The sequence below is a fragment of the Geospiza fortis genome, unplaced genomic scaffold (genome assembly GCF_000277835.1).
Source record: "Geospiza fortis unplaced genomic scaffold, GeoFor_1.0 scaffold166, whole genome shotgun sequence".
Classification (NCBI taxonomy): Eukaryota; Metazoa; Chordata; class Aves; order Passeriformes; family Thraupidae; genus Geospiza; species Geospiza fortis.
Genome location: NW_005054310.1, coordinates 7785903 through 7800455, shown reverse-complemented (window position 1 = coordinate 7800455; position 14553 = coordinate 7785903). Strand labels below are relative to the sequence as shown.

Below are 14553 nucleotides of genomic sequence, written 5' to 3'. Positions count from 1 at the left end.
AAACAGTCAGCTGATATGCTACAGCTGTGACATTTTTAAAATATATTCAGCTGTTCTCTAAAATATTAATGAAACATGAATAATGCAAATTGAGGATGTTTAAAATTCAAGAACAAACACAACTTTATGTTTTACCAATTAGGTTTCAATTACATTCCATTTCATAGAAAAAAAAATTAACAAATTATGGCTTTCTGCATTTAATAACATGATGTATATTTCTGGCTTTATATGAGCACGGGAAATAAGGTGTTTACATTAAATACATTTTCATGATCAGGGAAAAAGATGTTAAACCTTTCCTGTTGTTTGAAAAAGCATTTTAGATGGATTGCTTATGCTCAAAGTATTTGTGGAGGTTTTGGTTGGGGCACAGGCACGGTAAGCAGGAATTGCTTCAAGTTCACTTTGCTGCTGTCATTAACTTAGATGATAGTTATGTTTGGGTGTGTTTAAATAGGTGATTCAGGGCTTACAGATGCTATTGATGCTCAAAAGCCCACTTGTGTGTGGGGTCCTGATTTTATTGATGTACAGTGCCTGCCCTTCTGTATCTGAAAAGCAAACTGTCACATGTGTACACTTGATCTCTTTTCTAAAACTGTCCATTAATCTTTGCAACAGATTGAGGATACTAAATGCTTACTGTCTTGATCCCAGTAGTGTGTTTTAATTTAGAAGATATTTTGTTGAATACTTCAAAGATAGAAAAATTTCAGGACAGAAAATTTTAGTGACAGTTTCAGGATTGTGCTATTGGAATGGCATTTCTCCTTTTAAATTTGTTTTCTTTTCCCTTTGTTGTTTTTTTAGTGTTGTGATCTTGGATACCATGCTAGTCTGAACAGAGCCCTAAGAACATACCTTTCTGCAGAGTATAATCTTGAAACTTCCAGGCATGAGGGATTAGACATCATTGAAAATGCAGTTGACTGCTTGGAGCCACGCAGTGACAAGCAAAGATTCATGGAAATGTACCCTACTGCTTTTTGTCCACCAATGAAATTTGAGTTCCAGTCTCATATGGGTGATGAGGTCTGTACACTGACAAGTATCCCCAAGTGACTGTTTCTGTATAACAGGATAGAGAGTTTATCATTTACCAAACACTTCTACAAAGAGTTTGCTAAAAGTTACCTGAAAGTCAGTGAATCAGCAATAACATTTTGCAAAACTTTGCAGCACTGTCTGCAGCTTCGAAGTTCTCATGTAAAAACTGTTAAGTGTTCCTGTATTCTGTATCATTTATAATGACATTGCTCTGAATTTGCTGGCCAACCTGTGCTCAGCCCAGCACCAGTGTAAGCAGTGACTTTGTCTTTACTACCTGCATCACTCATAACAGAGTTTGTGGGTGCTATTGAGAGCAGCTACCGAGCCACTCCAAATTATTCATGCTGCAATGCAGCCTTTTCCCCTTCTTCTTCTCCCGTTTTATCATCTGGAAATTCCAAGTATATTGGGTACCCCAGCTGTGCCCTGTTCTGCTACACCAAAGGCCAGTAGCAAAGCAGAATTTGAAATTACCCGTGTACATCTTTTTTTCTGAAGGTAACTCCAGGGTTTGCATTTCTGTGTGATACAAAAGCCACAAAAAGCACACATACAAAAGTATTGTGCTCTTTATTCATAAACTGTAGTACATAGTTTCACACCTTACAGCATATAAGTACTTTAAATTTAGATGGGCACATTTTATTGTCTGCTTTATTTTTAATAGCTTTGGTAGGAATTCACCTAGTTTTAAGGAGAACAACAAGACTATTGACTGTTTTTTTTTTAATTACTTGCATCTTACAGCTCTTTTTGATTCTTTGTTAGGTTTGCCAGGTCTCTGCCCAGCAACCTGTGCAAGCAGAGCTTATGCTTAGGTATCAACAACTACAGTCACGATTGGCTACACTCAAAATTGAAAATGAGGAGGTAAGACCTATGTCTACAAGGGCTAAGCATTGAACATGATTTTCAGGAAGGTGCAATGTTTTCTACCTTGCCAAAAGCATGTAAATGACCCTGATGTGGCTCCAATCTGTATAAGTGGTTTTAATTTTAAACATCAAATACTGGCACATATGCTAAGGTGGATCCTCACCTGCTTTGCAGAGGTTTGGAAACTTTGTCTTTTACCAGTCCTTACATTCACATTCCTGAGTTCCATGTTTTGCAGATGCTTCAGTGTAAACTTGTTAGAGCACATATTTTTAAATTCTTGTGACAGAAAGCCACTGAGAACAGTTATTGTCTTCTGTGACCACCCTTTTTACAGTCCTTAACTTGCTACTTCTGTAGTACAAAGGAATTTGAAAGGTCTTTTGTGGTAGCTGAGTCAAGATCTCTTATGCTCTCAGCTACAGCTATTTATAAACATGACTAATGAATGCCTGTGATGGGAACAGCTCACCTAGCAAAATAAAATGCAGTTTTTTGTGAAATATGGAAAAAACGATGCTGTTGTCTTTCCCCTGCCCTGGCACTGGAAATAAAATGCACTTTTATCGCAGTTGAGGCAATGTTAAAGTCCTTCAGTTTACATGAGAATCTGTTCCTAAAAGGAAACATAGAAATAATTTCGTTTCTTCATGTACTTTACTGATAAGTTTTCAAGATGTCAGTTTTTCTCATTCTAGTTTGTATGTTGAATGTCTAGAACAAAGTATTCATGTCCATGAGACATGTGCAGTACTTGTAAAAAAAACCAACCACTTGCATTCAGAAAGTCTCTCAAGGTAACAAAGGTGGAAGGAGAAAGATAATTTCTTTCAGTGAAATGAAGTACAAGAGCATAGCAGGAAAAATCATGTTTGCCAGGCATGGAAGGGATATTTGACTACGCTGGAGTTGTGTGTCCATGATTTGGTTGTCCCTGCTAGAGACTCCAGCTGAAGCAAAACTGGGAAGTAAATCACATCCTTGTGAATCTTACCAGTTATTTTAGTGCACTGTGGAAACTGCATCCCTTGTCCACAGCATCCATGCCCGGGTTTCCACTATGAGCAGTGGTACTCCATAGGTTGTAGGAGGGCTGGGAGTCTGGTGTAAATTGCTCTTTCTTGAGCCCTCTCATTCAACAGTGTATTCCACTTCTGCAGTCTGAACATCACTGTGGCCCTCATCACAGCACTGCACAGTACAGAGGTCACAGATTTTTTTTCCTTGGAAGATCACATTGTTCTGGCCAGATCCAGATCTCTGGATGTAGATATTAGATATAACACATTGACCACTTTTAGGAGAGCTGACCCTCCAGAGTACTGTATCATCTCTGTTGCCTCCCAGATTGGAGACCTTAATTAAATCATATCACATTTTAATTCTAATTTCAAACAAATGCTTGAGTGCACTACAAAGCCAACACAAGGGTACATTTGTGTTTGTGGGTTAGACCATGGTAAAGCAGAGAACTAGACAGGGTATCTGTTACATAGATATCTGTTATAGCAGATCTGACTTTTCACATTTACACACCAGTTTATTTGGGGGAATGTGCCAGAGAATTACTGTGAGTAATGAGCTTCCCTTCTAAGCTGTTCGTTTATATATTTATCTGGCATTTGGCAAACTCTGCTTTTTAATACCAGGTTAAGAAAACAACAGAGGCTACCCTGCAGACAATACAAGATATGGTCACCATTGAAGATTATGATGTGTCAGAGTGTTTCCAGCACAGTCGCTCAACAGAGTCTGTGAAGTCAACAGTCTCTGAGACATACCTGAGTAAGCCTAGCATTGCAAAAAGAAGAGCTAACCAGCAGGAAACAGAGCAGTTCTATTTCATGGTATGTTGGTTGCTTCCTCATTCATGTGATGCAGACCAAACACCTGAAGTAATCATTATCCAGAAGTTCCTGGGATTTATGTGTCATGCATAGTAATAGATTCATCTGCATTTCTACAGAAATTCAGAGAATATCTGGAAGGTAGCAATCTCATCACAAAACTTCAAGCAAAACATGACTTGCTGCAGAGGACACTCGGAGAAGGTAAATATCACACAATAAACTGAAAAGTGATTCCAAACTATACAGTGAACCTACTGAAATGCCAAAGATATGCAGGAAAAAAATACAAAACTTAAAGCTTAATTGTCCAGTAAACATAGATTTGATTTTTACCAATCACAGTTTTGGTGCAGTGGTAAGAGTATACACAGTAATTTGACTTTATTTCCTCAACACATAGTTATTTCCACTGCACAGATATTTAGACAAATTACTGTATTTGGCAACAGAACTATTGAATGAAAAATCTCCTGCCTGAAAGGAGAGTGACACAGCCAGTGCAGGCTTATTTAAGAGCTATGATAAATGTAGTATTTCTACACCCTAACCATTTCTGTTGACTTGAGGTTTTTAATGAATCACACACTGTGCATAGTTCCAGCCTCTTACCAGCCCTCCCAACAGACAGTTCCTCATGCACTGAAGGGGAAAGGGGAATTGCAGTACAGACCTTGAGGACTAGACACACAGAGTGGAACAGACTTGAGAGGAAGTGAGATTACACCACAAAGAATAAAAATCTTCTTCTAGAAGTCAAAGACTGTGATTTAAAGTTTAGACTCAAGAAAGGAAACCTGTTTGCTAAAAGAATTACTCTGAAAGATGTTATTTTCTAGTATCCCTAGTTAATCACATCTCTTCTTGCTTTTAATACAAAAACCCAGATCCCCAAATCAGTGGAGGTGCCTGAACAGCTATTGGCAGTTCAGTGGCTATAACCCAAACGGTGCCCCTGTCCAGGGAGTGACTGAGGTTGGGGGTAGGATATAAGCAGCATTTTATTTCAAAACTGAACTGTAGAAGATTGTAGCTGTTTTTAGACAGCTACCTATGTTATCTTCTTTCTCGTGGAAGTTTTCATTTAATAGATTTTTATTTTGAATGTGTGTGGTGAACAGTTTATTCACACAAAACAGTGTGCAGCTGACTTCAGTCAAAAAAAGAGGATGTTTTTCTTCTGGAAGCTCATTGAAAATGTCTTTGGAAAAATACAGTGAAAGGGAGGGAGATAAAAGGCAACAGAATCTGCTGCATAAACCATGTTGGAAAAAAAGTAAGGAAAGAATTGTTTGAAAGGAAACCTAAAGAAAAGCTTCTCAGTAGGGTGACCCAAGTGATAAATTGCCATTAGGCTCTGGGCCATTCTGCCATGCTGAGGCATGCTTGGACTAATCTGTTTGAAGAGTTCCCTTCTACATACCATTTGTATGTAGTTAATCTGTGTTGTCCACAGTGGTTTTGCACATATTTGTTGTCCCAACACCATAGCATGGCACATACAAATAGTACCTCAAACATATACATTTACATTCAAAGCTGATATTTGGAGCCATCATTTTTACAGGTTAAGAAGTTCTAGTACCCCCTTCAGTTGAGGCATGACCTGCATTAAAATGCCCATGTCTTGGATGGAGAACTTAGATTCTGAAAGTTTCTTGAATGGAGAGGATTGAAAGGATCGAATTACAGTGGTATTGTGAACGTTATTGCTGTAGCTAATATAGAAATGAATTGGTAGGACATGAACTGCTCCCCTGCTCCCCTCAAACTGCCTTTTCTGGAAACTTTAATATCAGCAAGACTGCAGACAAATAACACAGTGTGCTGTGTTAAATAAAGTGGGGAGAAGGAGTGGATTGTCTCAACTGCAAGTTTTCCTTTGGCACCCTTTCTTGCTTTCATTCAAAACTATAGAGTGTAAGGGTGTAGGCTGAATAGATCCAGGTTCCATCTGCTGCCCACAATGTTAACAGCATTTGGCTTCTGTCTTGGTTCATCACCTGCCTACTACAGTCTTGCTGTTCATGAACACAGCAAATACATATTCAAATCTGCACAGGGAAGATAGATGAAGTGCTCTGTGCTGAATCTGCTTCTACACACTTGGAAAGTAAATAAGAAACACTCAAATGAAATTGATAATAAACATAGGAAGCACACTGATGGTCACATTAGTTCTGATCCAAAGGCTCATCTATTGAAAGAAGAAATCAACAAAGCAAAGGGAAATGCAGGACAGAAAACAAGGAGTTGTAGAAGAAATTCCCCTAACACCCAGACACCTTTTGCCCTAAACTGTTTAATATCAAAGATGTGTTTAAAACCCCCCAGGCACAGCATTTGTAACATCTTCTGTTTTACTAACATTTATTATTGGAATTCTTAGTGCATTTCCCATAGTAACCTGAGTAGGGAGAAGTCCCTGGCTTACTCTTTTTCTGTCATAGGTTATTTTTCATATTCTTCTTTGATCTCTCTTTTTCACCTATCTAAAATAGATGCCAGCAAGATTCACTTGTCTTACTGTCAGAGTTTGTTCCCAGAGTGTTTTCTTTGTGCTGCTTTGAGGGGATCCACACTCTTCTAGTATTGCAAAATATATTTTCAGACTAGGATCTTCAGTACTGTGCAGTACTTTGCATGCATCTGAACACTGGCACATAATAGTATGTTTTTCATATCACTGTTATTCATTCTTCCTGGAGTCTGAAAAGCTGGTTTAGTGTCACTTTCAAACTGGGACGTGTACTTGGACCTAGCCCAAGTGAAGCTCAGAGTGATTTTCAGAGATCATATCCATAGATCTGTCTGGGATAGGTGTTTAACTCTTCACTAATACCTTACTTGAACCTGTTAATAGCAAATTTTGTTTGCAGTGTGTGTCACTTAACTCCTTTAAAGACCTTCACAGTTTTGTCATGATTTGATACAAAAGTATTTCAGTCACTTCAGCACAGTGCTCTGCCTCCTTAGCTGCTGTGATCTCTCAAGATATTAATAAATGCCTTCTGGATTGCATAAATGGTCCTAATGGGAAGGTCTGAGTAAATGGCTGCTACATTTTTTGCCAGGATGAAAAAAAACCATCAGAAGTCCACTGGGTTTCCCTTTTCTTTGCAAGTTTTTGATCAGTGAGAATATTTTGCCACTCTGTCCATGGCTGTTTAGTTTCCTTCGTCACCTCCTGTGAAGAAAGTTATCAGTGGCCTTTGAAAGTTTAAGTAAATTAATTGAACTGATTCTTCATTATCCAGTATTTTACTGACATTTTCAAAGATTTTTACTAAATTAATAGGGCATAATCTCCCTTTGGCAATGCTGGGCTCATTGGAACTTACCATACCATGATCTTTGTCCCGTTTCATTATTTTGCTTTTCATTATGATGAATCAGTCATGCCTGATTTACTGGTCTGTTGATCTGCCAAGGAACCTTTCTGGAATATATTTGCTTCTTTACAGTTTCCTGCAGTTCTCTGTGGTGTTTCTCAGTGATAGTGTTGTGCTTTTTTTCCTGTAATACACAGAGAAAAGAGAGTAGGCAGTCTTTTAATAACTACTCATGTCTAGAGCCCTGCATTTTCAGCACTGAACGGGTTTAGGTGCAAGGCACAGGGGGAGATGTAATCTAATCTTGGCACAGCTCTATTTCCATACTGATTTAGCCACTGAAACATATGAGCACCAACAATAGACATTGTTTGGAATTTTGCTTGAAATTATTTACAGTATCAAGTGACTCTAAATCTTTGGGTAGCTTTCTTAAAAGTTGTTCCATAACATGGGTTGTGTTTGTATTTTAAGTGAAACTGTGGCGATAGTAGGTAACTACAGTGCCCTGTTTGTTGTATAGTTGTATATCTTTTGCTTGGTAGTATAAAAGTTAGGGCTAAAAAAAATTTGCTAAGTATCATTTAGATACAAAAATTTCAACCTAAAACCTACAAATCATTATTTCCTGTTTATTGAACTTTCTAGGTCACAGAGCTGAATACATGACAACAAGGTAAGATATTTTTATCTGACTTGGTTTAGAGTTAGAAAATAGGTAAAATCTTAGAATTTACAAATTTTAGAACAACTTCATAAGGCTTGTTGCTGTTGTTACATAAATTATGTACAGACCCTGTGTGTTTTAACATTCAGCATTTCTGTTACAGCATGCTGATGAGTAAAGGATCAGACCATTCATCTTCCTCATTTTTGTGAGCTGCTTTGGCCAGTGTCAAGTGTGGAACAAGCTGGGAGATCCTCAAAAATATTTGTGAATCACACATCAAATTTGGAAGTTGCAGGGAGGACTTAAAGGCTCAAAAAGAAATATTTTTCGGTTGTCAGAGATACCTTGTCTCTCATAGTTTGTAATTCAGTTGGTCAGGATACACCGTTTAAAAGTAGCTCGTAGGAAGATCAATTTGGGCAATGGGCTGTGTCTTTGATAACCCAGCTCTGAACACAAATACCTGCCTCCCCCTGCATCCATGTGTTCCATACTGAAGAGAAGGGATTCGGTGTTAGATCTCCCAGCTTTGTGCTGCCTGTAGTTTTTCAGTTGTGTAATGCCACGGCTTTGAAGCTGCCTCCAGATATTAACCTGGATAAGCTCTGCAGCCCCCAGAGACTAGGAGAGGGCAATGGCAACTGCTTGAATTTGCAGCTGCCACTTCTATGTATCAGTGCTACAGGCAGTGTGCCCTGCTACAGCAGGAACATCCAGCCCAGCTTGTTTGGTCTCACCCTTCCCTTCCCTTCTCTTCCCATGCAATACATCCTTGCCCAATGCCTTCAAGAACTGTATTCCCTGGTCCTGATGTTTCCAGGACATCTCTACACACTTTACACTGGATTTTCTCCCACCACTCCATGTTCTTTATTAGCTCTGTGAAGTTGGACTTACTCAACTTCTTAGCTTACATGACCTCAGTTGAAAAGTAGTTACAAATCAGAGCATTCTTCCCAATTGCTGCCATTAATTCTGACAGCTGTACCTTTAACTCTGCCTCCAGGTGCTACCATTCTGGGAATGCATGGAAATCAACAAGTTTATGTCTAATGAGAAAAACCTCCTTTCTTGATTCCAATGCAGGCGACTCATCAGGCTCACATCATCCTAAGTTCCCTGCTATGTAAACAGCTGAAAGGAGATGGTGGATTTAGGCAATGATTTTGCCTTAGCAAAGTGGGGGAGCAGTGAAGCCATCTTACCTCCTATCTTGTTACAGCTGGTCACTTAGAGAAAAATACTCTGAGGAGCAGGGCCTGCCCATCTGTTCCTCACACCAGCTCCTGGGCTTTGGCTGGGCCCGGCCTGTTGCCCCAAGGTTCAGTTATGTTTCTGGACTGTGAGACATGCAAACAGAAACGTTCTTTAAGGTCAAAGTTAAATTGTAGGAGGAAAGAAGATATCTTTAAAGATGAGTTTAAAATAGCAGACAGTACTTAAACAAACTAAAATCCCACTTATGAGTGCTATATGCCTTATTGTTTCTCACTGATCCCCCAAAAACATTTGATTTTTTGCTAAGTTCAAAAAACCTGTAGAAACTGCTGGTGCATGGGAACTAAGGAAGCTTAGTTGGCATGACATTCACAAAGTAGTCTGTGATCCAATTTAGCTGTTGGCATGACATTCACAAAGTAGTCTGTGATCTAGAGAACAGTATTTATTTCCTGTAATCTCTTTCAGTATTAGTCACCACGTGTAACACACTAGTTAAAATTTTGCAGACCAAAGTTTTGTGTGTTCTTCCTTTACTTCTTTATGTGTTATTCTGGTTTTATTTATTTGTTCAAGTTGATGTACTTTTAATTCCATTAGCCAATTAGCAAGGTGTTTATTTTCATGTGTGAAGTTGTTGATTGGTTGGATGTGCAAGGCTAAAGCTGTTTAACCTTCTTGGCTCTAGTTGAAAATGCAGACAGTTTGGTTTTGAAGCATCTTAGGAGTGTGCTGAGCAGGTTTAATTTGCATTTGAATTTTCTCCAGCATGAAGCAACTTTTCTGCTTGATAAGAGGTGCTTCGAGTGGTCTGTGTTCTGCCATGGCTGGCAGGATGAATTCCAGTGGTTGCTGCACATCTTATGCATGACCACAACAAAAAGAGCCATTCCAATTGTGCAGTGTTTGGAACAAATTTATATGGTAAAACTGCAAAACAGGGGTGCATAAAGAATGTCATTATTTATCCATAAGTAATTTTTAATGGGGGAGTTCTCCACTCTTTAATGTGATACACTTAAATTTGATGGAAAGTCTTTATTTGATAAGTATTGTGTTTATTGCTCCCTTTACAATGTTCTCTTGTTTTGCCATGAGCTTACAGACATTTCATTTTATTGTGTGACTTAATTCTACCTTGCTCAGTAATCATATTCCCTTCCCTTAGGCCTCCAAATCTTCCCCCTAAGCCCCAGAAACACAGGAAGCCCAGACCCCGATCACAGTATAGTGCTAAGTTGTTTAATGGTGATTTGGAGTCCTTCATCAAGGTACTGGCACCAGCCACCCCAGTGGCTGATCTCAACACTTCTTACTATAATGGTCACCAGCTCACCAAAGCTGTGGCAGATCATTATGTTTAAGTCTGTCCTGGGGCTCTTCTTTCCCAGTTGATCAATATAATACTTCCTGAAGTCAAAGGGAAAGAGGGGGATTCGTTTCTCACATTAGCCTCCCTACAGTTGTGGTAATCAAGTAGGAATAGTATTGTCAGTCTGCTTTTAGTAGGAAACTTTGCTTCATGTAGTAGGTAGGATGTAGTGGTGCATCCCACAACTTACCACAATTTCCTGCTTGCTATTTTCATAACATCCAGTGTTCAAAGTCTGTGGAGAAGCAGCATTTCTCTGGATTTGATATCCAGATTTTGATTTCCTATGACTTTAGGAATTTATTATATTGTGTGAAATTGTGATCAACACTATTCTGGTTCTTGTATCTTTCTGTATTTATTATCTTCTTCTTTCTCATACTTTTATTTCTAATAATGCTTCTAGCCGAGGCCGAAGGAACTCTCACACGAGACATCAGGTATCGTTCTGGTGACAGGAGAACACCTCTGCCTCGCTCTCGGGTTGCACTCCTGCCTGGCTCAAAATGAGTTCTTTCAGAGACCTGGAGGGAGAAGTTTGCATTAAGAAATGAGTGTACAAATATAGCAGGCAAAACTAAACCAGAGCAGAGCTCTGGAGGGATTGCAGTCTTAAATGATGGATATTCCCTTACTCATTTTCAAGGACTCGCCCACATCACAGTTTGTGCCATTGGACACTAGCTGACACAGCTACAGGAAAGAAATCTTTAAAAATTGTAAAAATGCATTTATAAATGCAATGAATTAAATTCTTGACTGCAAGCTCTGTGAATTTTGTTTGAATATTACAGGGATTTTTTTTTCTTGTTCAGTATAGCTAGTGGCAGACATTTTGCAGAACAAATTCTGTGCTCAGTGGCACCGTATTGATTTAGCTGTCTTTGAATCAAGCTTTCAGTCATCCTCAGTACAACTAAAGGGGAAATTATTATTATTTTCATTGTTACTGTTACACAGGAGGTGCCATGAAATGCAAAGACCTTGAGAAATCATCACATGAGAAATAGATGAGTATCATGAGCAGTTTCTTGCTTAAGGGTGAAAGTAAGCAAGGAAGCAGAAATCCTCACAGTGAAAGCCCCTAGACTAAAGAAGGGCAAAGCAAATCAGGAGAAATGGTACCCTATCATTTTCCCTCACAAGGGGACATGGCAGTGTGGCTGACAGGGCTTACTTGCAAGTGGGGAGTCCTACATAATTAGTCTTTCAAAAGGAAAGGTCAGAAAAGCTGGTAGCCTTATGTCAGATTTGCCAATGTGGGAGCTACCTTAGGACAGCCTTTCTGCCCAAAGACCATGTCGCTCCTGGTGGGGATGAGTCATTTTGACAGGCACAGCTAGTGAAATACAGTGTCAGGCCAAACTGCTTTGTGTTTGAGTTTTACATCATAAGAAATTATAACTAGTCACAAATATCCATTCACTGTGGGGCTGTTCTTGTAGCTTCAGCTGTAGGGTCACTGTTCTTGACACTCACCAACACAGATTGTTACTTCAAATTATTTTCCTTTGATTAGATCCAAAAGGCAAAGCTGATAGTTTAGATTATTTCAGGGTAATACTTAAGTACAAAGTTCTGTGTGGTTCTGAACAGATTCTCCAAAAACAGGTATGAAAGAGATTTGGGCTTTGGTTTTTTTTGTAATTTCTTACTGCAAACACTATCTTTTCCTCGGCTTTACATTCTTTGCATGAACCATGAACTACTAACAAGAGATGTGGGTGCATGTTGTGCATTTTTGCTAATACTCTGCTTTTCTAGAGAGCCAGGCTGCTCAGTGTTGGTGAAGATTATGGTGTTCCTGGGCTTAACAACTGACCTGATCCAAGGGGTTTTTTATTTAGCTCTTACTGAATCCTGACACAAGTCAAAGAGGAAATGCTAATCCAGTCATTGCTGGTTCTTGGCTAGCCAGTCTTTGCTAGGTTTCAAATTGAGACAAACAAGCCACAGTTTAAATAGCAAAGTTAGTGATAACAGTCTTTTGTAAGCCCCACTAAAACAGTGCAGAGTACACGTGAAATTAGAGGGTTAGGTTACCTCAGGAGGTGCAATTGCTTTACTGTGTGTTATTTTTCAAACTTTTTTAGTTGTTTTTTCTACTTGAGCTTAATTCATAAACTTCCCATTAGTGTAGTTTAACATGAAAACCAAGTACTAATTTGTAAGAGGAAATGTGTATTCTGAGTTACAAGATGCTTTTGAATTAATGATTTTATAATTCAGACTGATTTTATACTAAACTTCCAAATGAATTAGTCAATTCTCTGAGCACTTACATATTGGAAATTCATTTGGAAAGCAAAATTACAGCTTCCAAGACAAGCAATTCGAATCAACATGCCAGCCCATCACTGCCCCATGGCAGGGCACACAAACCAGCAGGGCCCATAGCAGTGCTTCAGTCAGGAGGGAGACATCATGGTACCCCATGCAATGTCACTTGGTGGCACTGCTCCAAGAATGTTTCTCATAGTCCAGCAAATCCAGAAAAGCCTTGTAAATTATTTGTGATAAACTTCTTCTTACAAAAAGAAAACCCCGCATTGAGGAATTGCGTCCTGTGTAATTAGGTCCGTGTAGGATTTTCTTCACCAGGAAAAGAGAGGTCAATTAAATGGATATAGAGGAATCATCTTCATCATTAATTATTATTCTTAATTATAATCTTTTTAAAAGGCACATTTACTGCTTTAATTAATTTTGCTTCAAAAATCTAAAATGCATGCATGAGCTTAGATGTCACATACAGTGTTAGCCAGATACGGTAACAGAGGTAGAGAACTGAATTTCCTGAAGAAATTATTTTGAGAACCATAATCCTTTGCTTTACCTGTTCCTTTTCCTCCCTCCCTAAATGGGAAGAGACCTCTGTTAAAAGTGGTATTTTTTCATAGGTGTTTTTGTGCCAGCACTGTATGTCCATCTAGATTGACCAAGTGCATTTTCACATTGAGGCCATAGCAGGGAGGTTTCCTCTTTCTGATCTGCAGTTCATACATTCTGCTCTTGTTTTTGCAGGATTCAGGGCAAGTCATTCCTCTTATTGTGGAAAGCTGTATCAGATTTATAAATTTATATGGTAAGCTCTGAAAAAAACTATTTCATTGTTGTCCTTTTTTGTGTATCTTTGACATTACTCATTTAGCATCACATCTTTGTTTTTAAAATACAGATTTTAAGTATCTTGAAAAATAAAGTAATTTTTCAGCACTGTCTGCCATCTTTTCTGCAGGTCTTCAGCATCAGGGGATTTTTAGAGTGTCTGGTTCCCAGGTGGAAGTCAATGATATTAAAAATTCATTTGAGAGAGGTAATTAGATTTTCATTTATTTGAGCACTTTAATATCTGACATTTAAAAATCTTTTAAATTCTAATCATTTTCTGTGTGTGCTGCACCTAAAACTTTCCACCATCACATGCTTAAACGTGAAATACAATGACATGTGCATGCTTTCCCCCCATTATGTCCTGGGAGCTTGAGGGTTTTTCTCATTTTGTTTAGAGAAGGCATATGACTCTACAGTCAACTGTAAACATTAGTTTTTTGTTAATGGTAAACTGCAAATAATAGTTTTTTATATTTTATTTAAAGATCCTCTGAAAAGAAAGGTAATGAGTTTAATTTGATTCAAGAGACAACTTAATGAAATCTGAAAGTCCTGTTGCTTGATCTTCTGGAATACAAGTGCTCAACTTTCTGGCCCCTCTGCCAAAGTTGCATCATGATCCAGGAAAATAGGGAGTTTAAAAAAGGGTCATTCCATTTTTCATTCCCAAAGGAAACTTCAGCCCCCAGAGGAGGAATTACATGAAAAATGCCAGGAAGTACAGCCAGCTTTTTCAATATCAGTGGCTCGCAACACCCAGCCTCGGATTGCTCTGCTAGGGAAACCAGGATCCAGCCATCCTCCAAGTGTGTCAAAGCAATTTTGTTACAACCCTTTTAAATCTTACATTCTTTTTTTTCTTGAGTGTTAAAAGCTGGGTTGTTTTAATTTCTAGGGAAAATTAAAATTTCTGCAGATCATCTGCAAATGACAAGACCCTTGAAGCAGTGAGTCTTGTGACTAAAAGCATAAAAAATATGCACAGTATTTTGCTTCCCAGTATTGGTTATATATATCTTGTTAAACCTGATCTGTTCTCTGACAAGATACATAAAGCAGCTGTTTTCACTT

The 14553-nt window shown here is 38.6% G+C and overlaps 1 protein-coding gene across 3 annotated transcripts in view; it reads left to right on the top strand.

Annotated features, from left to right (window-relative positions):
* Positions 1-14553, top strand: part of SRGAP1 (SLIT-ROBO Rho GTPase activating protein 1) — a 74450-nt gene that overhangs the window by 33359 nt on the left and 26538 nt on the right. For 2 of the 3 annotated variants that reach the window (XR_004081566.1, XM_031055598.1), the window contains exons 6-13: positions 814-1035; positions 1822-1923; positions 3579-3776; positions 3896-3980; positions 7757-7784; positions 10165-10267; positions 13393-13453; positions 13607-13684. Coding sequence is in view for 2 of the 3 variants with exons in the window: in XM_031055598.1 (XP_030911458.1) it covers positions 814-1035; positions 1822-1923; positions 3579-3776; positions 3896-3980; positions 7757-7784; positions 10165-10267; positions 13393-13453; positions 13607-13684 (877 nt within the window). In the remaining variant the exon portion in view is untranslated. Of the gene's footprint in view, positions 1-813; positions 1036-1821; positions 1924-3578; positions 3777-3895; positions 3981-7756; positions 7785-10164; positions 10268-10774; positions 10809-13392; positions 13454-13606; positions 13685-14553 lie in introns of all 3 variants that reach the window. The other variant, XM_031055599.1, reaches the window with a different exon arrangement.